General features: G+C 33.9%; 1 protein-coding gene across 3 annotated transcripts in view; it reads left to right on the top strand.

The window, feature by feature from the left end:
* MAN2A1 (mannosidase alpha class 2A member 1) overlaps window positions 1–26,436 on the top strand; it is a 268,043-nt gene that overhangs the window by 81,383 nt on the left and 160,224 nt on the right. For all 3 annotated transcript variants that reach the window (XM_070517621.1, XM_070517622.1, XM_070517620.1), the window contains exons 8-12: window positions 1,578–1,755; window positions 7,522–7,721; window positions 10,736–10,918; window positions 14,993–15,101; window positions 16,387–16,454. In XM_070517621.1, the coding sequence (XP_070373722.1) occupies window positions 1,578–1,755; window positions 7,522–7,721; window positions 10,736–10,918; window positions 14,993–15,101; window positions 16,387–16,454 (738 nt within the window). The remainder of the gene's footprint in view (window positions 1–1,577; window positions 1,756–7,521; window positions 7,722–10,735; window positions 10,919–14,992; window positions 15,102–16,386; window positions 16,455–26,436) is intronic.

Here is a 26,436-nt window from a genome sequence, read left to right as displayed (position 1 = left end):
GTGTTAACAATTTCTGAGCAGGAGCTTGGGAGTTAGGATAGAAGGTGAATAGAAAATGTTTATGTTTATAATTTAATTAATGTTTATGATTTCTTTCCTCTTATGTGTTTTACACATATATGTGCAAGATATGGTATATTTAGTAGTAAACCTTGGGATGCATTTAAATCACATATCCTTTTTTCCTTTGTTATGGTCATTGCTTGTAGGATCTAGTTGGATGCTCAATCATAGTATATCGTATATCCGTGATTTATATATTTGGTTTTTCTCCTCTTATTTCTTTTGGTCTTATTTATCTTTCTATGTGATTAATCTCGTATGTTTTTTAGTTCTAAGTAATAATCTAAAATTGTTTTTGGTACATGTGGAATATTAGTAAATTACTAGTAAAAATTCAGTACTCTACTGAAAGTTAATCTTGGAAAACTGTTATATGTTACATAAGAATATTGTGGTTATATTTTACTAACAAGTTATTAAATTTTTGCTAATTATTTAATATTTGCAAAGCAGTTTCAGAGACTAAAAAGATCTTATGAGATTCTAAATTTAGTTAAATGTTTTTTCATAGTTTCTATAAAATACCTCTTTCTATCATTGGTGTTCTTTGAGTTTCTTTCATAAGTTTTTTGTTGTGAATTGGAATTTACTTCTGAATAATCCTTGAAGTGAACGTTGGAAGACTAGGTAAAAGGCATTTTGGTCATTTAGCACTGATTTCTTAAGCTTTGGCCTTATAAACATGGAGAACTTCTCTGGTTCTTCTGCTTGTTTTATTTAATTTTCATAAGCCCTTCCTCTTAGGGTATTCTCAGACTTCCTCAAATGGTGCCCCAGTTCAGCATTTCCCAAAGGGTTTTCTGCAGAAAACTAGAATATGAAATGTAAAAGCATCTGAACACATTGTGTTTAGCTGACCTTTTGAGTCATAGTTTAGAGCCGAGAGAGGTAAAGACCAAAATAGGTCATTCACCTCCTAAGCTTTATCTTTTGATCAGTATTGAGAAGAACACCATGACACAAATACTCAGATTATTGATGGCAGGTGTTAAATGAGTTGATTTTCTTCCTTTAGAAAAGGAAATATGGTTCTATAATTGGTTTGGTTCCAAATATTATACTTTTTTATGTTTAATCAGGCAGTTTTAGATTAAATTAGAGAAAGAGGTATTAAGTCGAAGCAAACTTCAAAGTTGATTTAGATGAGAAATCCGTATTGTTTTCTTGGGCTAAATTAAAACATGGGCAACCTGGGATCTAATCTCTGGTGCAGACTTTTAGGAGGTCATTGATACCCCCAGTAATTATGTGCCACAGTTGGTATGTGACTTTATTTCTCTAAGGATAATCCATTGGAAAGCTATGAATTTTCCCTTTGGTAAGAATTTAGGAGTATTTTAAATGGATAATGTAAATAGTACAGTAGTTTAAAAAAATGTGCCTTATAAATAAATTGCTAATCTAGAATACAGGTAAAATATGCAATAGTTTCTATTAATATAATACACTTTTTAATGAGTTGTCCCATTGTCTTTTTCTTAATACTGTTCATATTTTCCCCTTTTCTTCTGTAGGTCTAGGCTGCTTCTAGATCAGTACCGAAAGAAGTCAAAGCTTTTCCGTACTACAGTTCTCCTGGTCCCACTAGGAGATGATTTCCGCTACCGTGAACACTCAGAATGGGATTACCAGTTCAAGAATTATCAGCTACTTTTTGATTATATGAATTCTCAATCTAAATATAATATTAAGGTAATGAGAAAATATTTAGTTATGATACTGTATTCGAAGTTGAGCCTTCATTTTTAAATGAGGCTAAAACACGATATCTTTAGTTTCTTTGTCCTGCATCCCAGTATTTCTTAGAATATGTAGTTCTTAAGTAAAAATGTAACTTATTAAGGGGAAAATTATCTTATACTCTAGTTGCATTTCTAAAGTTGTCCCTTTCTTACCACTCCTTAAGGATTAAAGAGGCGTTACTTTTATGTCGTTGAAACATGCACCTACTAGGTTGTGATGTTCATTTTTCAGTGATGTCCTGTTTTTCTACCAGCGTTGAAAGTTTGCTTCTCTCTGACAATGGCATCCTTGTGATTTAGTAGTGTGACTAGCAGGTGCAGATGAACATGTCATGAATTTTGCAAACAAATGTCCTGTGTCCAGAGAAGGTACTAGCATTTTTCTTAGATGAGAAAACTTCTAAAATTAATCATTTGCCTGTAGTTTTTTATTTTCCCCATGGAAAATTTAAAAAGTACCCTAGAGTTTTGAGAATAACAGAAAATATGCCCTAAAGTTTTGAGAATAACACAAATATCCCGCTTCTCCCCATATCCATGACTCAGCTACAACATTCATCAACTTAAAGTCACTCTTGCTTCAGCTGTACCCCCCTGTCATCTCATCCATCTCCCTAGGATTATTTTGGAGCCAATCTCAGATGTCATGTAGTTTCATCTGTAACCATTCCAGTATGTATCTCTAAATGATAAAGGACTCTATTTAAAAATATAATCTTTTTTTTTTAGATTTTATTTTTTTTTCATTTTTCTCCCCAAAGCCCCCCAGTACATATTTGTATATTCTTCGTTGTGGGTCCTTCTAGTTGTGGTATGTGGGACGCTGCCTCAGTGTGGTTTGATGAGCAGTGCCATGCCCACACCCAGGATTCGAACCAACGAAACACTGGGCCGCCTGCAGCGGAGCATGTGAACTTAACCACTCAGACACAGGGCCAGCCCCTAAAAATATAATGTTGATAACATTATCACATCTAAAAAATTAACAGTAATTCAATAGTATCATATATCCAGATAGATTCAAATTTTCCTGATTTCATAAAAGCATTTTTTAAACAGATACTTTGTATGAGTCAAGATTCACACAAGAGTCATATATTAGACCCTATATGAGAAAATTAATTATCCAACATGTTTACTATATTCACATGGTAACCTTTAAGACAGTAGAAGATCTGTGAAAATACTATAGAAAGGAAGGGATGTTACTGTGTAGGAAATTAGAAAGCTGATGATGGATCATATTTTATGTAATGAGAATTCAAGTTTATTAAGTAAACTTGAATAATATCAAATAGATAAATAAATAAAATGTCATTTATTTAAGATAGTTACCATTGAATTTCTACCACGGTGTGAGCTCTGAGCATCAGGACTGTGTTTAAATCATTTCTATAATCTCAAAGATGAAGCTCATACATGAACCCTTGATTAGAGGAGGGCGTGCGTGTATATGTGGGTATCTTATCTCTAAATACATCTTCCTGGAGAATGGTTTGAGGTCCATAGAAGACATTACTGCCTGATTCTGAAGAATTAAATCCTGATTTTACTATTTTACCTATTTCTTCCTTGTTTGCCCACTAGAACAACTTTTTGAAGTAATTTTAAAAATTGAAGTCACGTACATAGGAAAAGGGCACAAATCATAGTTGTACAGAGATTTTTATCAAGTTTAAGAGGCCCCATGTAACCATCAACCCGATCAAGACGTAGAACATTTATAGCACTCTGGAAGAGTCCCTCAGATGTCCTCCGAATCGTTACTAACTCCTGCAAAAGTAACCACTATTTTCACTTCTATCACCATGATTAGTATTGACTGTTTTTAAATTTATAAGAAAGAAATCTTAAGTGTGTGTTATCTTGTGTCTGGCTTTTTTTGCTCCATGTTACGTTTGTGAGAATCATCTATGTTGGATGTAGCAGTGGTTCATTCATTTTTAATGCTGTGTGTATCTTGAGTATCCATTTGATAAATATACCACAACTTACCCATTCTATTCTTGGTGAACATTTAGGTTGTTTCCATTTTTTTGTCTATTAGAAATAAAGCTACTTTGAACATTTTGTGCATGTCTTGGTATACATGTGTATAAGTTTATATGGGTCTAAAATGGGATAGGATTTTTGGTCATTGGATATACACATAATCAACGTTAGTGGATATTGCCAAACAATGTTCCAAAGTAGATGCACTAATTGTTGCATTGTATGAGCATTTCAGGGGCTCCATTTTCTTACATTTTGTGTTGTCATCATTTAAAAAGAAAATTTTATCCTTTGTGATAGATTTGATGGTTTTATTTTGTGTTTCCCTGGTAGTTAATGAGGTTGAGCCTCTTTGTAAGTTTGTGGCTATTTGGGTATCCTCTTTTGTGAAGTGTCTGTTTAAGTCTTTTGATGAGTTTTTATTAAATTGAGTTGTCTGTCTTTTTCTTACCATTAATAGTTCTTTTGTATATTTTAGACTGAGTCTTTTTTCCGTTAAAAGTTACACAAATGTCTTTCACTTTGTAGCCTGTGTTTTCTCTTAATGCTGTCTTTTGATGAACAGAAATTTTTAATTTTAATTAAATCTAATGTAACAATATTTTCCTTTATGGTTAGTGCTTGTTATGTTCTGTTGAAGAAATTTTTGTTTACCCCATGGTCATGAAAATGCATTTCTTATGAAGCTGCCCTCCAGAAGCTTTATTGTTGTACTCAACATTTAGGTCTACAGTCTGTTTGGAATTGATGGTTGTGAATCATGTGACAATAGAGATCAAAATTCATTTTTGCCCATATGGATATCCAGCAGCCTTTATTGAGAAGACCATAGTTTGCCCATTGCACTGCAGTGCCATCTTTGTCATTAATTTTGAGTGAGACTGTATTTGTGTGGATCTGTGTCTAGACTCTCAGTTTTGTCTATTTGACTAATCTCATGCTGTCTTAATTACTACAGCTTTATGATAGAACTTAATATTTGATAGTATAAGTCCTCTAATTTTGTTCTGCTTCTCAAGATTACATTGGTTATTCTTAATTCTTTGTAGTTATGCATTTGCTTAGGATCAACTGGTAAATTTCTACACACACCCTGCCGGCCCCCACTACCAAAAGCTGAGATTTTTTGGGGGATTGCATTGAATCCATGGATCAATTTGAGTACAATTAACTTCTTTACAAATATTAGGCCATTTAATCCATGAACATGGTATATTCTGTATATAAAAGTACAATTGACATTTGTTTTTTAACCTTGTATCCCATAACCTTGATGCATTTCCTTTCTTTCTAGAATGTTTGTCCCTCAAGTCCTGGCTGCTTTGATTGCCCTCAGATATCTTCAAATTTTTTTTTCTCTGTATAGTTTATCTAATTATATATATTCTCTGGGATGTTTAAAGTTACTTTGTCTAAGCTGTAAGCATAAGTTTATTATTATTTTCTTTTAATGAAAGTGAGTAATTGAGTTTAGATGGCTAAAAACTTCACATTGGATTAGCCAAGACAGCCAGTTTGCCATTGACCACCACTGATTTAACAATTTGTGTAATTTTTCCTATGTGTTGTCCTGATAGAGGAGTTTAAGATTATCTTTAAGATTGTTATGTTTAAGATTTAATTATTTGCCTTTTAATGTAAAAACCATTTAAATTTTGGGTTTTTTTTTTAGGTATCCCAAATATTTAGTTTATTTGAACTACCAAGAGACTCCATGACAAAGAATTTACTTGAAATAATTTCTTTTGAAACTACTCTAACATAGATACAGAATTATATTTGAATCCTTTAAGATTGAATTAAGTTTGTGAGAAAGCCCACTAGGCTTCTTACATAAACTTTGCTCTGGGAAGTTGCCAGGAAGGAAGTATTTTCATCCTGGTTAATACCAAAAATTAATTGAAATATATTTAAAGGGTATACTGATTGTTAATATCAACTCTGTAGCATGCCATAGTTCCCTAAAATCTGAAACTGAAAGGGGTTTTTTTATCTAATAGAAATCTCTTATATAGATCAGCAAAGTGAGACTAAAAAATATTTAGATCATTCACTATTTTGCCACTATACTATGTATACTTCCCTGAGCCCATCTGTACCTATTGGGTCTGAAGTTAATGCCATATTTCCTTATATTTGTGACCCTCATTTCTTGTATGGTTACACATACGCTTATATTCTGCTTCTTTGTAATGCAATAAATGAATAATAATACAATATTAGCTAAAATGTATGAGTGCTTATTATTTGCTTTAACTTTTTAAAGTGCTTTACTTTGTTTAATTCTCTGAACATTTTCTGGTAGGTACTATAATTATTCCCATTATAGATGAGGAAGCTGAGGCACACATAGATTAACTTGCCCAAGACACATGTATTTAGTGAAGCCAGCATAAGAGTAGATAATATAGTTGAAAATTGCTTTTCTTTAGTGTAAACAGGATTTAGAAATAATCATCTATTTTGCTGTTGCAAAATTTATCGTATCTTAATTAGATTATAATAGCATATTTGTCTTGCTAATACCATTGTTGTTTCCAGTTGAAATTTTTTTTGCCTTTGCAATGGAGAAATAATAGTCAAAACTTACCCCATTATTTGCCGGTTGTGTTTCTAAGCATTTTACTTAGAACCTTATTGGCTATAACACAGAAAGACACATAGACATTATATAGTATGCTCAAAACCACAAGTTAGTAGGTGGTAGAGAGAGAAGTCAAACCCATGCCATCTGGATCCAGGTTCTGGCTGCTCTTAAACACTCTGCTAGAGTGCTGCTAACTGTTTTTAACTGCTCTTAGTTATTTTTATGACATGTTGAATCCAAATGGCTTTCAATATCTTTGTGTGTGTGAATGTGTATGTTTACGTATGTATGTATAAGGTAGGAAAATACAAAATTAGTGTCTTACTATTAAAGGGAACACATTCCCTATTGAATTATCTGTTTCTATCTAACAATGCTGCCTTTTAATATCTGTTTACAGGGTCTGGTATAATGTTTCTTTCTTCTTTTGATTTATAGACTAGTTTAGGCTCATAAAGGTGGATTTATGTACTGGGAATTTAAATCATTAGTCAGAAAGACCTTTCATTTGAGCAGTCAACCTTGCAATTCTTGTCTCTCTTTGTGTTTTTCTTCTATTCAGTGTTACCTGCTGGTAGAGAAAGTCCATTTTTTTTAATGACCTGCTATTCTTAAAGTCTCTCCTTTCTCTCTTGTAAGAACTTAAACTAGAGGGAAGGAGAGGCCAAGGGAGGGTATGTGCATATGATACATGAAAATACTTAATGACTAACGAAACTGTTCTTCCAGATTTCTAGAACATTTTGCTCAAAATGTCTTTGATTATTGCTGCTTCCTCCGTCCTTCATTCAAGTCTGTATTATTCTGTGCCCTGATCCTTGCCCGCTTTGAAATTCTAGAGATGTGTAAGGAGTTTTCAGATCCACAAATCTGTAGATTTAAATAGCTCTTCTTCTAAGAAGAGCTTAAATGTACAAGTTTTCTCTTAGTTTAATTTGGTACTTGATGCAAGTCAAGAAAGAGTCACTGAGTATTTTTTCCCCTGCTTTTGAGTTTTGTAAAATCTAAGCTATATATTCATCTTAACTTGGAGGCAGCATCTTAAATATTTATTAGTAAATTTTCCTTTCGGTGCTAGGAGAAATTTTAAGGTAGAGATAAATAATTCAAATGTAACTTTTTTTTTTTTTTTACCAGATACAGTTTGGGACATTATCAGATTATTTTGATGCAGTGGATAAAGAAGATGCAGCCAGTCAGAATAGCCAATCAATGTTCCCTGTTCTGAGTGGAGATTTTTTCACCTATGCCGACCGAGATGATCATTACTGGAGTGGCTACTTTACATCAAGACCCTTTTACAAACGAATGGATAGGATATTGGAATCTTACTTAAGGTACATTTATCTTTAGATAGCTATGTTTATTTATGCACTTTTTTATGTTGTCATAGCGTTTTTGTAGAGTTCTGCATAATCTACAACATTTATGCAGTATTACGATGTGCTTAATGTGATTGTGAAATCTTAATGCAATCAGAAATATGTCTCCAAAGCATAATCAAATTATTACGTGGGTTTTTGTTCTGGAAGGAAAGGCAATTATGTAATTAGATTTTCTGGGAGTTGTATTCTGTGTTTTCTATTTTTCTAATTAACACCTGTATTATTTGCACCTCATGATATTATTCAGTGACATCGTCCTGTGTGTCTGCAGGTTGTTATTCAAGCAGGCTGAATTGTTGGAAACAGGGGCAAGGGTCAAAAGGAGCAAACAGGGCCTCTCAGCAGCCAAAGCGTGGGCCTCAAAGTACATGCTCTAAAGCTAAACTAATATGGGAGAACTTTAGAGGCTCCATCTCAGTTCTTATTTATTTATTTGAAACACATTTTTATAAGCATGCTTTTCTACTTAAAGAATAAAATTTGAAAGAGCTGAGAACTGATGGGGGCAGAGTGCTTGGTTGAAAAAGTAAACTGACATGGATAAGACAGAAAAGTCAATAGAAGACATAAAAACAGGCTAAACTGGCATTATCCAGTAGAGCTTTCAATCACTGTCCAATAGAACTTTCTGCAGTGATAGAAATATTCTATTTCTATTTCTACACTGTGTTATGTGATAGCCACTGGCCGCATGTAATATTGAGACCTTGAAATGTGACGAGTACGACTAAGGAACTGAACTCTTAATTTCATTTAATTTTAATTAATTTAACTGTAAATAGCCATGTGTGGCTAGCAGCTATCACGGTGGAGAGTACAGTTCTAAGTAACAGAGTGTGATTGCTTTTTGTTTTAGGGACTCCTGAGGCCTTTTCCAAGAGTGTGTAGCCTGGGAGAGTAATTTCTTTTCATTATGAATTTATTTTCAATTCAGTTCAAATCATGAATTCTTGATGATTAATTTTCATGATGATTACTTTTCATGGTGAATCTCGGTATTAAAAATAAGTTGTGGGGCTGGCCTGATGGCGTAGTGATTAAGTTCATGTGCTCCGTTTTGGCATCTCGGAGTTTGTGGGTTCGGATCCCAGACGTGGACTTAGACACTGCTCATCAATCCACGCTGTGGCAGTGTCCCACATACAAAATAGAGGAAGATTGGCACAGATGTTAGCAACAATCTTCCTAACCAAAAAAAAAAGTTGTACTTACCCTTTTCTGTGTACCAGTGGAAATTGAGTACATTTCAGAAATCCTTTTGATAAAAATCATGAATTTCTTCAAGAGTTGGACTTTGATATAGTAGGATGTGTTCTTATTTTTACTGTTGTGCTGTTATCATCTTTTCAAAAGCCTAACCTTTGACTGGTTTTTTTGGGGGATATTCACAAATATGCCAAATAAACACATAGTATTGTATTTATAATAAAATGGTATTTATATATTATAGAGTTTTATGCATTCTTACCTAATAGAATGTTAATTAATTATCTATTACATTATTCTAAAGTGTCACTAATAAAAACAGAGCAAGTACTAAATACTGTAGAGATTCTTTCGGACCACTGCATGACTTTTAAGTGTCAGGTATTTTTTAGTGGCAGAGCTGAATGTTGGTTCACTGTTACTTTATTCAACTTATTTAAGGTGAAATAGTTACTGCTGGTAATAAATTTTGAAAATTCGACTGCTTTAAAATAAACCAACAAAACACCATATAATAATTATCAATTTCAAAATGTAATCAATTTATTTGAACATAAGTTTATTGTCTCAGAATAGTGATATTTCATCCTAATGCCCATTTGTAAAAAATATGGATAAAATAGAAAAGTATAAAGAAGAAAATATTCTTAAAATTCACTTTTCTACATTTTGAGGTATTTAGGTGTATGAGCACTCTTTTCAAAACTAGGATATTTGCTATGGATGTATGTGAACAAATACACACAATTTCCGTAATTCAAATTTAGCAGTTCTCATGCCATGAATTTCGGAAGGGTTAGAATTTAAAGGTGGAGATTATTTAGTATTTAATTAGTTCAGCAATTTAAGGAATTCTGTTTTTTTCTTATAAATACACTTTGAATTTCTCCTTTTTCCTGATATCTTGATACATTTTCAAGCTGCTTTGATTTTCTCCCTGTTGTCCTTAACATGTTTGGCATAAAGAACCTTCTTTTATTTTTTATTCCGTGAAGCCTTTTCTTTTTTTAAAGAACTTTTTTAGAAACCTATCTTGAACCATATCCTCTGATGAAAAAAGGTGAAAATCATAAACCCCTTATTCTTGTTCAAAAGCTATTCTTAGACTAAAGTGTTTTTTCTCTGCTTTAAAATAAATGAGAAAAGACAGCATATGTTTTATCATCTTTCAGTTTATGTTGTTAAATTCTCTATAATTGTCTGTTATCATTCAGTACCTAGACTAACCCTTGTCACACAGCCAGGGGGCCATCATTTTTTGCTTCTCCTTTACATTTAGTCTACTCATGTGACCATGCATTTTCTGCCACCTCTCCTCTTAAAAGTACATGTATGAGAGTAAATGGCTTTCTGGTGATGTCCATGGTATATGTCTGCACTGCTTTTGGAGAGAAGAAAGGACAGAAACATTTGTCTAGTTCTTACTACTGTGTTGAGGTATTTTTTCACTGGGTTATACATAAGTAAACCCATCTTACTTGCCAGTAGGTACTGGCTTCCTTCTAGGACCATCTCGAACAAGGGCCCCTTATATCAGCATAGATGTGATGTTCTTTGATGATGAAGAATTTAGATATATTAGATGGATACCGTGGTGGTTTTATAGAAATGTTTGTTATCAATATCTTTCTTATAAATTGTTTGTACTGAAATTGTGGATTTTTTTAAAAACCAAATTTGAAAATGTATCAATGTCAATATTTTAAATAGTAAACGAAAATATCTTGAAATAAAAATTAATAACTGTTTTATGCAATTAGGGCTGCTGAAATTCTTTACTATTTCGCCCTGCAACAAGCTCAGAAATACAAGATAAGTAAATTTCTTTCATCATCCTACTATATGGCGCTGACAGAAGCCAGAAGGAATTTGGGACTGTTTCAACATCATGATGCTATCACAGGAACCGCAAAGGATTGGGTGGTTGTGGATTATGGTACCAGGTAATATAATTATTGAAAAGTGATCTTAAAACAACATCTTTTTAAATTTCAAGTTGTAAGCTTGTATCTTTTGATGAAGTTGTTAATGTATATCAGACCACATTAGTAATGATATCTCTCATAAATTTTGCTGTAGAAAAACACCACCAATGTTCAAAGCGTTTTTCAAGAAATCTGTTGACAAAGTACTAGCTGTCTCAACTTTTTATTGCAGTGCATTTCTGCAAGTGGAGTAGTAAAACATTATTATAGAACTGATCCTATTTTCTCTTAAGTACAGTGTGGTAATTGGGATTGCCTTCTTGACTAAGGATTTGGTATCAAATAAATCATGGTTATAATCCAGGGAGCTAAAGAGCCCTACTTCATTGTATAGCAGTTTAATTTCATCTTATTTCGTAGCCAGTTGTTCTTGGATACCTGTTTTTTTTTTTTTTAGAGGGACATTGACAAAAAAGGATTAGTGTAGAAGCAGAGCCAGGAAGTAGAACCTAGGAACGTTGTCATACATGGATAATATGAGAAATTAGGATGAGAAGGGATGGCCTGCGTATGATATCAAAGCCATCTTCAGCTCTTTGAAGACTTGTCAGATGAATGAAAGGGCAGAAGCTCAGTTATTTTCGGATTGCAGAATTGGGAACAATGAGTACAGGTTTTGGCTCAGAATAGCAGAGGACTTTGAAAATAGTGCTTCCCCATAATGGAGAAGCTTACACTTTGCCATAGTGGGACTTCTATGTCATGCCAGAGTTCAGGTTACCATTCATTAGGATCAGTGCAAAGAAGATTCCTACAGTGGGGAAGGAGTTTTGACTGTTCTTTTACTATAGTTTAGATTATTGTTTCTTCCATATTTTTCTCCCTAAGAACAATGGTGTGCTTTGACAGTATTTTAGAATTATTAAAAATATGCTCTGGTTTTCTTATAGATTTAAAAATGAATCTCTTTTTATAAATATTTTCTTCTGAAAAGTGTACACAGCACGTAAAGTCAACATTAAAAAATTGATTCGCAACTGATATTACCAGTTGTAATAAGTGTTAATTAAATTTTTAGTTACAATATTTTGACTGCCTTTCTAGAAATTAGGGAAAAAATATTCTTGAGGTTTCATTAACTGACCTGAGTCCTTAAAAAATATATTCAAGGTAGTATCTTGAATATCTTCCAAATATTCTTGTGGCAAATGTATTTGACATCCATCTGTTGAAATTGAGCTGGACTTAAAGTGGAAAACACTCATTGAATGATAATGATGTTGGTATTTCTCCCACAGAAAGCATTTTTGAAAGTAATAGCTCCGTTTTTTCTTCTCACTTGCTCCTGTCTTCTTAGTTTATTGAGAGTTTAAAGTGAGGCTGCTTAGAATCAGAGCAGAGCAGAGCTCCTAAGAGAAAATACAAAAGTCATTCTCCTACACTGCCTGCTTGCTCTCCCTCTCTGGCTGCCATATTGAAGGAGATTTGGATACAGGTCATTGAATTTTTGCTACAGAACGTTTTCTGTCTCATAATCTTTCCAGAAGGCCTGTCATTAATTTCTACAGATGTTTGTATTCCTTTTAGCTTGTAAAAACATCCCTGTACAAAATTGCATCTTAGAGAAAAAAGACAATAATTCTCAAATTGTACTGGACATTTGTAAATTTGCTTTGTGAGCACTTCACACTTCATTGAAAAGTAATAAACAATTATCAAGTCATTAGCATAGACGTTTTAAGTAGGAAATTTCAAAACGCAAGTTAGAGAATTATAAACAGAGGCAGTTAGCATTGGGTGTTCTCTTTTCTTGGACTATTGACTACTGTTTATTCAGATGTTGGCATAAATGTCCCTGTGTACAAGTGTATGAATTAGGGGTTGCATTTGGTTGCTAGTATCAGTGACCCAAAACAGGATAAATCCTATCCTGCTTATTTTTATGCCATATGGAAGAAGTCTGCAGGCCACTGGTTCAGATATGACAGCTTCACAATGCCATCAGCACTCCAGGCCCTTCTAGCTTTCTCTTTCCATCTAAGGGTGACTCTTAGAGTCATGCTCTCAACAGTAGATTGAATGTTTGTGTAATTATAAACTGAAGAGTGGGAATGCATCATGCCATATTTGGAAATTCTAATCATAGCAGAAAAAAATGAATTAGACTGGGACAGTGTTTATAATGGATGTTCAGCTTAAAAGTGGATAACGGGGCTGTGTGGATGAGAATAAGATCAGTTACAGAAAGATTTAGAATTTTGCCAGTTCTAATTAACTTTTAATTAAGGTAGGTAGGAGAAAAATTAACAAAGGGTGAGTGTGAGGGTCCCAACATGTAGATCCAACTATTGAATGACAAACGTAATGACATCTTGAAACAGCAGCAATGATAACAAACTAGAAGATTCTGATTCCTAAGTGATCTTCCCTGAACTGTTCCATAATAACAGGATAAGGACATGTTAGGAAATTAGAGGCTCTGAGAAATCTCACATTGATGAAATGTTGAAACATTTAAAATTTTGTTTTACCCAGTATTTCCCAAACGCACTTACTGTGTTTAGTTTAGTTTTAAACAAAACAGCTTTCTATATCTTGAGATAGCTTTTGGGGAATGCTGTGCTAGTCTTTCGTGTTCATCTCATTAGTAGACTGCATGTGTGCCTTTGGGGTGTGAACATTGATTCGTGCATTCGCTCAGTTTAATTAGGACTCTTTAATACACTATAATACATATAAGGTTTTAGCTGTTGGAGAGCATGACTTTTATTCTGTAGGTTCGGAAGACCTAATACAGATAGCAATGTAGATAATAAAAATAAACTTAGATTGAGGGATTTGTTTCCATAACTGGATTGTATTCATTCCTATGGTCTTTTAGTCTGATGAGAACACTAGTTATTATCTAGGGAAACATTTGAATAGACTGAGAAATTTAGCTGGAGGATGACCTGAATTCAAGTTCATAAGATTTTAACTCTATGTTTATAGATTTACTATGTCAGTTTATTTAATTAATAATTTATTGATCATGATCATATACATCTTTGAAGATAATGCTCTGCAAAAACAAGTGATTTCTAATTCTTTTACTAATTTTTTGTTGTTGCATGCCAACCAAAATGTTTTTAATGCACAAATCCAAAATTGCTTTCTGTGTTGGGGAAAATAATATAGTCACTCTGTAAACATAGTAGTTTCAGTCTGGTGGTTGATTGAAAACATGGTTAGCAATGTTTGTCTACAAATTTCTCCAATATGAGTTTACTTAGGGATGCCTTCCTGCTCTATAAAGCTTTAAAGAAACAAGATTGAGCTTGAAGAAAACTTTAAGCAAATTCTTTTCGCATGCGTAGTGCTTCAGCAATAGCTGATAATGTACCAAGATTATATCTGCGAATTGATCTTGAATCACTTGATTCATAAACATCCCTTTGGTTCCTCAGACATAAAAATACAATTTGAATACAGTTAACAGTTTCAATGACCAAGAAAAGTAGCAAGGACAGACGATTTCCTTATCCAGACCTGTGAAAAACTTTCGTTTTTCTTATTCTTTTCAACAAGAAAATGAAATTAAATTCAATGAAATATCTATTTGAATTCTTGGGAATTTGAATTCTTTGAAGTGTTTATACTGATTGAATTTTCTTGTGAACAAGCTGATCTCATGTCTTCTGTTGTTGTTTCAATGCTTGTTAAAGACTTTTCTAAAGTAAAGTATCAAATCTTTACTTTTTGGTGGAATGCCTTAAAGCTAACAAAGTGGTTATGCTGGACATTCTTAGTATTTGGAATAATATTCAGAGAAAGTATAAATAGTTTGAATAAGTTTATGTGTTTCAGGTGTGTCCAGAAAGTTTTCTGTTTTAAATGAATCCTTATCCATGATATCTTCTGATAAACCACTTTTTTCTAAGTACTTAGTTATGGGCAAAAAAAAAAAGTCAATTCATTATAGATTCATTATAGGTTTCACTTAGAATACAGGACGAAGGTAATGGTGGTTTCAGCATTATTACAGAAACTAAGAATATTGTGTACAGATGTTTGAATTACTTCTCAGTCTAGTAAAATTTTTGTTTTTCACAGACTCTTTCATTCATTCATTAATTTGAGGAAGATAATTGGGAATTCTGCACTACTACTTATTTTGAAGGACAAATACTCATATGACTCTACTGATACCGTCCTAGAAATGGTTAGTTGATATCTTCTATATTCATCATAAAAATGTGATTCTTTTGTTCTTGGATTGGAAAAGGGGATGATAAGCTTAATGAACAGAAACATTGAAATGTAGTTATTTCTTTATATATTATTTGAAAGAATTTGTATCCGTTTATATAAATTACTTGTGTGTTCTTCTTTCCTCTTAAGTGTATCTGTTTGATTTATAGTGTGTCTTTTGTTCTGACTAAATCTAAGCATGAAAAATAAAACACTGAATTTATTTCAAGGTATGTGGAATGTAGAAGCTTTTAGAACACTAGATGATATTGTAAGGTAACTGGACATTATACTTAGTTATTTTGCTTGGCTTTAATGAGAAGCCCCTTGATATTTGAACTTCTGTAAATTCTTAATGTATTCTTGCTAACCTTCAGTTTGAATGATTCTAAATTGCTTTCTGTTTTCAGGATGAGTCCATGCTGTGGGCGGTGCTGAGATACGTGTAACAGTAGGGCAGTTATGGAGGAGTTAGGAGATTAGCTGTTAGCTCAACCTCTGCACCTGATTGGGTGCGCCTTGAAACAGTGGCTTCACATCTCTGAGCCCTCATTCATTTATCTGTAAAATGGGACGATAATATCTCCATGGCTTATGTCGCTAATAGGATCAGATGAGGTAGTAGAGCAGACTGCTCTGGAAGGAAAAACACGCTGTTCTGCAGCAAGAAAGAACAGTTGAAAAAAATGGTTGATTACCATCCTCTTCACACTTCCACTTGGCAACTCAGATATTTTAAAATTGTAATTTACTTATCATTAGAATCTATTGTGAATGATAGGCTTTGAAATTTTACATGTAATTTGAATTGACACATCTGGAGTCAGAGATACAGCTTCAATATTTCCGTAGACTGCTGCTTATAATCAGACTATGATTATACGTTTTCATATTAAAGTAAAAAATACAATAAATGGACATACATTTCTTAAGGATATGAAACATCATATAAAAGTAAAGTAGTAAAACTTTTTGCAGAATTATCTCTAGAACCCTGGTTTATTTGGTTCATAATAGGAACTACCCATTATGGACTCTAGTCCCTGTAGCGTATCTGCACTTGGAGTGTAAATACATGTATTCACATGCACACACACAAGAATTATCTATTTTGAACTTTGATGGACTTTATATAGCTGGAAAAAGGATTTTTTTTCCTATGGTGCCCTTTTCATGATTTTTGCAAGGTATTATTATGTAAATAATTTTGAAACTAGTTTTAAAAGTAAATTAATAATTTTTGTTATTTTTTATAGGATTTAACACAAAAATCACAAAGTTCTTTGCCACGAAAAAATGTAATAAAGCTGAGTGCGGAGCCAAGGTAAATACATGATTTCTCATAAACTTTTACCACTTTTCTGCCTTGACTTTTTTGATTTTTATGATTTTATTCTGTAACCAGCATATATTTTGAGGCAGTATTTCATTTAATCAATTTATTAATTTAAAACATTTTTCTGAAGAAATGAATTTTCTCTCATGAGTGTGTCATGTTCAGTGCTAATAGCTAACACAGGCCTTGGTACACTGATGGCCGAATAAACTATTATAACAATATTACTTACAGATATTTGATGTGAGATGGTAAATATGTAACTTTATGATAAAAAATTGCCTTATATTTATAATATTGATTACTTTCAGAGTACATTTTTTCTTGATTAACTTTTTGTTTACTTGCTTTCATTAATCCCTGATCCTAAATTTTTAAATGAAGGAAGGAACTTAATTATTGTCAGAAGATAAGTGCTTTTACTGTAAATTATTTACTAGATAGCTGTCATTGTGCTGGTTGACCTGCCTTATTTTAGCACTATTGATTTATGTTAAGGTAAATGAGAAAAGTGTTCAGTTGACCTAAAAATGGGACATTTAATTGGTGGCTGTCTCAGATTTGCAAAGAAATGTTTTATGTTTTTATTGGCAATTATTTAACCAAGTTACCTGTTTTTAACGATCAAATATCAGTCAGTTAGTATCCAGTGTCCTCCCAGATACGCAGTGTATTTTTTTAATATAACTTTTTACTGTCTAAATTGAGAAATTTCATATCATCTCTTCCAAATTGCAGGATAAAAGAATAATTGTAAGGAGTAATTTGTGGTTTTAACTAGGTGTATTTTATTAAAATTATTTTAAAATAAGTGGAATTAAAGTATTACAGAAAATGTACAGTTGCTAGTAAAGTTAAGATTTCAAGCCTTAGCTGACTAAATTTCTTCGGTAAGTAGAGACTTAAAACGTATACAGCTCATACTTTAGAACAAGAAAAGTATTTTTTTAGCAATAGTAAAGTGTCACTAAAGTAATAGTAAAGAAATTCTACGTCTCTTTCTTTTGGCCAAAAAAGAAGGGATTAACTTGAAAAGAAAGTTTTTAAAGTCTTGCTGAAGTCAAAGGCTTTCATATTGCCAAGCCGTAATTAGGATGAAAGAATAATGATACTGCAATCACCAAATGTTTTCTTTGTCTTAAAATAAGTGACGTTTCAATGCATTTGGGGTTATACGGCTGTTTCTTAAATATCATGTCCATCATAGACTGCAGGGTTATTTGGCTTTTTCTTAAATATCGTGTCCCTCGTAGACTGTGGTGTTAGTAAATCTGTTTGGCTTTAGGCATAATCCTCCTATCTTTTAACTTTTTTTTTTACCTTTTTCTATTTTGGTGGGGGGAAGATCTTTGTTTTTGCTGACTGTATGAATGGCTTATGCTTGCTACAAGTAATTCATGTCCCATGCCTACCCCAAAATAGTCTTCCTGTGGGTGTATCTTAGGGTGGGTGAGGTGCAGAGGGGATGGGGCCATGATGGGTCAGAGGAAGAGATGTGCCCTGTGGTTTCTCTTCCTCCTACTGTCCTTACCTTAGTCAGCAGTAAGTGATAATTTAGCCTTCCTTATACTGGAGGAAGAAAGTTAGGAGATATAGTTGTATTCATTAAGGAGAAATATATTTTGAGCTTTAAATTAAGTCATTTTAATTATAGATAAACATAAATAGTCTATTTTAAATAGGCTATTAGTAAAATGATCGCTTTTTGATATTTCCTTTTAACAGTTTGTATTTAAATAGTGTTTTTCATCTTAATATTATTTCTTCACAGTTCCTTTTTACCAAATATCAGTGCTACCATTTCCACAGTTAGGTGAATTGGGAATACATATGATTGTCAGATTCTTATTTTTACCTTTACGATCCGTTTTGTACTTTAGAGCCTCATGAATAGAACTACTTATATTTTTGGTTTTAAGATCTATATTTTATCTGTTAGCTACAAATTATCTGAGTTACTGATCTCTCAGTAAAACCAGGGGAGGATGGAGGAATGATGGTGGCCTTTAAAATGGAAGAATTCATTGATAGTTTTATTTAGCAGATACTGAGCTGTCTGCAATTCTCAGTCTTTAAATTGAAAGTTTCGGAGATGTGGCTGAGATTCTTTCTTGTGTTCTTCATGGGTCTTCTATGATACTCTAAGGCTTAGCATTATTTTGATTAGTTATAAGTGTAATTCTTATTTGAGCAACAAATTATTAATCTAAATAAAACATGCATTCTCAGTGTGGGAGATATCCTCCCCAGGAGGGTAAAAATTGGTTCTTGGGGCGGGTCAAAAAAACTTACTCTTTTTAATATATAAAACACAGATACATACTAGTACATAACAGACATACATTTCATGTGTAGTATTAAAATTCTGTGGAGGAATGATGAGGAAAAAATGTCTAAAAGGAGTCTTTAAGGAGTTTCTAATGTAAAAAAGGTTGAGAAACACTGATCTAAACCTATACAATTTAAATAGTAAATGTAAATGAATTTGATCATGCTGTTAATAATGTTAATTATTGTTAGAACCTAACAGTTTAGTTTGTGAGTATTTAAAAAGTAGTCTGTAATCTGCTGACAGTGAAGTAGTACATGTCGATGTTCCTAATTTAGTTCACAAGGTTATGCGAGCTGTGTAGTGTGTGCATTCATAGTCTTTATACAGAAGCGGGTACACTTAAGAGTTAAAAGTTAGGGTACCCTGAACAAGTCATAAATTTTCTAGCCTTAAATAATCCTTAAACGATGTTTCTGTTTCTCTCCGCGTTCATAATTGCCTAAGGAAAGTGATTGTAAAGAAAGTTAATGCAGAGACTTAGAGGATGAGGAGCTTTTAGGACACCCAGGCTGCAAAGTGAAAGGCAGACAAGCAGAGATTTCAGTCTTCTTTCAGTGTTCCGTCTGTGCAGAGTGGGCATAAATGTTGCCATAGCACAGGCCAGGAAGCCACGTGGTTTGACAAGGTGTAAAGGAACTTGTTTATAAGGTGGAGAATTCTGAATGCCAAGTATATCATCAAAATTACATTGAGGTAGCTTCTATAATTCTGAAAATTTAATCTTTCAAGTAGAAACGTTTTTAGTTTGAGAGTAATTTATTCAAACGGCTATTGCAAATTTACCCTTCAGTGCTTATAATTTTTAGCAAGGTGTTTATTGGTAAGGAGTCCTACATCTCTTTTGGCTGGAAAAAGAAGGGATTAATTTGAAAAGAAACCATTAACTGTGGAGACACAAAGAAAGTTAGTGTCTTCTGGGCTTGGGTTACTTCAGAATATCAGCTGGATATAAAAAGTACTTAATTCCAGAAAAGACACTTGATACCCCCATTGCCATGTACTTGTTGAATGGTTCTCTGTGGGTGGCCTCCCAACACCACTAAAGTAATTTCCTCTGGTTTTCTCTATAGGTGCTTTTCTTTTGGATCCCAGTCTTGATTAATAGCATCATTCTCTTTTTAGTTGTCTAGGTGCTGAAACCCCAGAACCACTTTGACTTCTGCCTTTTCTTATTCCTTAAGTTTCATCAAGTGGAGTCTTTTGGATTTTGCCTTTCTCATCTCTAACATCAATCATCTCCTCTTTTCCTATTACTTTCTGGTTTTGAGCCATCCTTTATGTTTTGCTTGAACTACTGCAATGGCTTCTTGCCCTTTTATCTTCAATTTCACTGTGCCCCTAATTTATTCATGTAGTTATCAGAGGAATCTATCCAAAGCAGAACTCTGAGAAAGTTACCTGGGTGGAAGCAGCAGGACTTCTTAGGACCTAGCCTCAGAAGTTCTAGAAGGTCATTTCCACTACATTCTGTTAATCAGGCAAGTCACTAAGGTCAGCCAAGATTCAAGGGGAGAGGGATTATTCTCTGTTGCTTGATGTGAGGAGCATGTGCGGGAAGCAAAGGGAATGAAGGCAGTCATCTCTGGAGACTGTCTACCATAGTTCACCTACTGGCTACCACAATTCACATACCTTCCATGTCCAAAATGTTCCACCCTCCTCCCAAGATGCCCACAGTCTCATCGCATTATGATATTGGCCCCAAATTTTCATCTAAATCACTTCCAATATGGTTCACTCGTATGGCTGGGAATTGGTATTGGCTTATTTCTGCCAGTATAATTATTTGAAGTTAGTCCTGCTAGATTGTAAACTCCTTGAGGGTAGGAACTATTTCTTTCATTTATTTCCCCCACCATGCTTGTGGTATTATATTCAACATAGTGAGAATTCAATAAAGATTTGTTGAAATACATTTAATTATTGGTTGAAGAGAATATTAAACTTCACACACTAGATATACATAAAACAGTTCACATTCTATGTGAAAATGTGGTGTCTTGGTATATATTTTCCCAAAATACTTCTTTCATCTAATATTTGAAAATTTGATGCCAGAGGGCTTCCTAATACACTAAATACTACTACAAGTAAAAATAAATTAAACAGTAATTCAATAAAGCTTAGAATTTGCTCAGCATTTGGGCAACTGCTCATTTGAGATTTTAGTTTCATGCAATGAGGCTTGAAAAGTTTTAGGTTTCATCTCAGCATCATCTCGTTCTTATACAATTAAGTTTGTTGAGATTGCATTCTTGGGGGGCTCTTCAGAATAAATGAGTTCAAAAGATATTCCCAAATACCTGAATGAGTTGGCCTTATCAGATCAGTTTTATACGTTAGACGTTTTGTTGTTGGTGTTGACATAGATTTGCCTCATTCTACATTTTTTATTTTTACTATTGTTATCAGAAACAGTTCTTTCTGGGAATAATTATCTATTAGTGTATTGGGATTCAAGGCTTTAGATCATTTTTTTGTTGGTCATCATGTCATCAACATATTTTTATACCAAATCAAAATGTATGTAAGAAGGTATCTGTAGCTCTACCAGTTGTTTAAACATAAGTTTTAAATGAAGAAACCAAGCTCACAGGCTTCTTTTTATTGTTTGGAAATGAAATTTCTAGGAAAACAGAGTTCTAACCACTCAGATTCTGGCAGTATTTTTTATTGTAATCTAAGCTTGGTAGAAGTGTTTGTAGCTCAAGAACTGAATTGAGATTCCACGACTTGAGCCAAGGTGGTTCAAGTCTGAGAAACTGGAGTCTGATGAGAGGGCTGTCAGTGTCAAGATGGAGCTTGCCTTGTGCTTGGCTGTTTTTCTTTGAGAGAGATGGCGAAGTGTTAGCAGTGATGATTGGTGTAAGAACTGTGCTTGTTGCTCATGGATTGTATGGTTTAAGCTCAAATCTTGTCATGTACTGGAAAAACTAGTATAGAAATGTCATCATATTGGTTAGCGAAAAAATAAAGGTACAAAGTCAGGAAGCTTGAGACTTTCCCTTCTTGAAAATGCTGGCTCACATCTTAAAATTATCCCAAGGGAATTCGAGGTAATAAGAGAATACATGATTTGACTGGGATTTGATATTCTTGGCCCTCCCCAGATTCTATTATTTGAGAGCAGCTGAAATGTCCTTTCCTTTTAAAGCTACATTAGAACTTTTCTTTTAATGGGAAAATTCTTAACTGGCGGCACTAGAGACTCTTAAAAATAAAAAACTGAACTATTCTAGTTTTAGTATAGGTCTATCTGGGTATTAATAGCATAGTGTGTTTATGAATTAATACTCATTACTAGACTTGAAGGATGAGTTCCTAAACTCATCTCTGAGATGCTTTTCTGTTGAAGTATTAGTTGCTTTTGAAAGGTGTTTCTGTATTTTCATCTACATTCCATCTGAGTTATACTGTGTTATCTTTGACTTTTTCAAGATATAGATTGACCCATTCTCTGATTAACCGGAAGCATGTTTCAGCATATCTGTAATCTGGGACATTTTTAGAAAGGATGTTTTACCCAAAAGACTAAGTAGAATATAGTACATTATTTAAATAACGAAAAGTTTCTTAGGGAACTGAAGATACTTTCAGTATGATACATTAGTTAATTTTATGTTAAAACTTCTTTGCCTAGTGGTTGGAACTGGTTTTAGAGTAATCATTGTCTGGGTAGCAACATAAAATAATCTTATCTGGTGTTTGCCATTCTAAATCAGTCATTCATAGGCTTCCATTTTGCCTAATTTTTCAGAGAAATATAATGGCTTTGGGGGAGGGAATAGAAGGAAAGACTCCACCTTCCCACAATATTCTCCTTACTCTTGACATTTCTATTTATTTTATATCAGGAATTATGAGTATTAATTCCTGAAATACTGTTGCAACCTCACATTGACTTTCATGAAATAACACCTATATATTAAAAATAAGTTGACACTTCTATTTTATGTGATGGCTGACTAGGAACCCTGAGCCTGACTCTCAATTTCCTATTAAAACTCATGAAAACATAGAAAATGATGAACAATCAGAGGAATACCAAAACCTTGGTCTTATAGCCTATTGCCACAATCTGAGATATCCACAAACTATAAAGCTGATTGACTGGACTGAGAAATGCAATTATTCACCAGCCAATGATAAACAGAAATAAAAGCAACATGCAGGTCTCTAAAGCAAGTATGGAGATTGATTCCTTTTCCTTTTCATAATGTCTACCCCTAAGGTTTTGAAATTCTTCTACTTTACCAACTAGAAAAGTGGGCTCACATTTTAATACAGGTAGCATGCTGTTTTTTAAGATTGCTAATGAAATAGGTAACTATTCTTTTCTTTTCATCCTCTCTGTCTAAGAATTCTGTTAATCAGTCTCCACTTAATTGGCGAACTGGATCAACTGATATTCTCCATTCCTTTTCTGTGCCTGTGGTACCCTGATCTTGTCACTAACAGGCTGCTAGCTATGGAGAATGGCATACTTCTCTCCCTCCAGTATTTCAGTTGAGTTGTGTGATTATCATGAATCAATTATTTATTCCCATATGAGTTATTCTTGGTATTTTTCTCTCATAATTTGATTTTTATTAAACTGATGAATTATGCAAAAAAGATTTTTTTTTATATGAAGTTGAGTGCTTTGGAAATTTTCAACAAAGGTGAATCACTGATAAATATTGGCAAGATGTCTACAAAAGATTTGGGAAGAAATCATAAAGATGTAGAAGCAGTTTGTATTCAGATTGCTTAATATTTTTTTAAGTGTTGAACTTCTTGGTCTAGTTTAGAGAAACCTAAGCTAAACACTATAGATGATTTATCACATGTATTGTTACGCAGAAAATATGACATAGGACTCCAATTAGTGGTCCCATAGTCAAAGCAGAAGCTTTGCTTTTACATTAGTAGATTAGTAAATGATACATATTTGTATGTTTTATGGTAAAGTATTAAGAATAAATAAATATATATGTATTTCTTAAAGATGTCCTACTTTAGCTTTTACTTTCAAATCAACTTTAACTCTTTCAGTTAACAGGTCTATTGCCAGCCTTAATCACACTGATAAGAGGGCTTCCACTGTGTCTGTATTTTACAACTAATTTGGAGACTGAATCTGCCAGACATAAAATAGGCAGGGACAAATGGGGAACTGATGGCAGAGCCTTCATCAGGGGAAGTGTCTGCTCTAGGAAATTGCTGTTGATGGTGGCATGGGCCAGAAGAATGCCACGATCTTCTTTGTTGTAGAAAGAAACTCTGTTCATTTTGAGCACCAGAGCTGGTATAGAACACTACAGGCACAGCCACCTTGGACGGCAGCCTTTTGGGAACTTGCAGTCAGGCTACATCAATGCATGTGAACTTATTTTCCACTCTTTTCTCCATCACTGCATCTTCTTTACATCCTTCAGGCATTATTAACAAACTGATTATTTTATTTACCTTTTGTTTTCCATCTCCTTTGCTGAAATGTTAGCTCTATGAGGACAGGGAACTTGTGTGCTTTTGCACCCTCTGGCAAATACCTGGCACATTATAGATGATCAACACATACTTGTCAAATAAACTAACTAGCTAAGAGAGGGACTTCAACCAATACCAAAATAAAGACCAAGGGTACCTTTGGCACACACAGGGTCTGGGTGGGTGTCTACTTCTATGAGGGTAAGTTAGTGAAAAGTTATCGTAGGACACCTATGAGAAACCTCCACAGAACAACAAAAAATAAGGATAACACGAAGACGCAGAAGCACACCTTAGATCTTAAAGGGATTCATTACAACAACCAGAAAAAAAATTTTTAAAAATCCTCTTTGAGATTCTCAAGAACAGTCAGGATCTCTAAGGAGTATGAATCATACAGAAACCAAAAAACTAAAATGACGTGATGACATGGAAAAGAGGAGGCATGAGGTAAGGAAAGACTGGTTGGGGGGTTAACAGAACATCTTCATTAGTGATACTGCGGAGTGAAGCGGCCATTGTGAAAGAGTTTCAGTGACATGAAAAAGAAAAGAAACCCATGAGGTGCTTTTCAAGAATACAGAGAAAAGAAAGACGAGTGGAAACCATAAGAAACAAGATGATAGTTATGGAGGACAAGATTCCAACAGAAGAATTATAGATTTTCTCTAGGAAAAAACTGGAGCAGAGGCAATGATCAAAGATATAATTGATGAAAAGTTTTCTGAGCTGAGAAGGCCTTGCTTTATAGATGAAAAAGGCTAAGTTCTGGGTAATATAAATGAAAAGAGAGTCACCCCTAGTATGTCTTGGTAACTTAGTTCAATTAAAAGGAAAAAGATGTATTGTAGAAGTACCCAGGCAGAAAGACAGATAGTGTATAATATGGAACAAAGGCTAGACTGACTTAGGTTTCTTCTCTGTAACAAGAAGACTGTCGAGTTTTGAAATCATCTTGTACTCCGAGTTATCTTTCATGTGTGAAGGCAACAGCAAGTTATTTTCAAATATGAAAACAGTTATAAAATATACCACAGATACTCTTTTCTTTCTAAAAGTTTTCTTAATGAAGTAAACTCAGCTGACTAATATATGAATCAAAATTAAGAAGGCATTGGAAATAATTAGACAGTGCGAATCCAAATCATTATTGTAAATTTGATTACCAAACTGAAAGTAGAAATGTCCTTCCAGTTTTGGCAGAGCTCTTATAGTGTAAAGATAGTTTACTAACAGTAATGTAGGTCTGTAGCTTCAGATAATGTTACCGTCTGAAAAAGGAAAGTCAGGAGCATATAGGAGATCTTAAATAAACAATTGTTTTGCCTCAGGAAGATTTAAAGACAGAAGCTTCTAGTGAGAGTGATATTACTTACTCCATTGCCTTTATTAATTGTCAATATACTGTTGACTTCCAAAATATATCTCTGCTGAGAAAAATCTCTGGAGTTCTAGACCCACACGCCCGCAGGCCAGATGAATACCTCCATTGGAACCGCCCACTGGTACCTCCATCTCAGTGTATTTAAAACTGAACTTCTTTCCATTCAAACCTGTTCTGTGGTGGTCCTAAGCTCTTTAATAAAGCTTTATTATCGTCATCTAGTTTCCCAGGCCAGAAGCCTGGGCTTCAATCTTAGCGTGATCGTGTATTCCAGTTTTTCACTAGTGTCCCTCTTTGCGCTCAAAAGTGTATTTGTTTGGACAGTAAATTATAGGATTACCCTGATTATCTTTGTCCCTTCTGTTTCACCTTGTATCCAAACAAACACCAGTTCTTTTTGTTCTACTTCTTAACTGTCTCTCTGTTTTGTCCACTTCTCCTCATCCTCGATGCCACTACCCTTCTTCAGGCTGCTACTCTCTCTCCCCTGAGTGATGCCAACAACCCTGTGACAGGTGTCCCTGCCTCATACATTTGTTGGAGGAATTAAATAAGATCACGTGTATGAACTTAATCATATAAAATCTAGCACTTAGTGGGCACTCAACAAATATTAGCAATGATATTGTAACTTCTCTGCTCAAAACCCTTCTTTTCTCCATTTATCCAAGGATAAACTCACAGACTCCATAACTTGACCTATGTGTCTGCATTTTGGTTTCTGTAGCATCATCTTTCACAGCACCCCAGCATGCACTGTGTACTTCAGCCCTTCAACTATCAGT

This window comes from Equus asinus, chromosome 9 (genome assembly GCF_041296235.1).
Source record: "Equus asinus isolate D_3611 breed Donkey chromosome 9, EquAss-T2T_v2, whole genome shotgun sequence".
Taxonomy (NCBI): Eukaryota; Metazoa; Chordata; class Mammalia; order Perissodactyla; family Equidae; genus Equus; species Equus asinus.
Note: the sequence above shows the minus strand (reverse complement) of the source record. Positions and strands in the feature narration are given on the sequence as shown.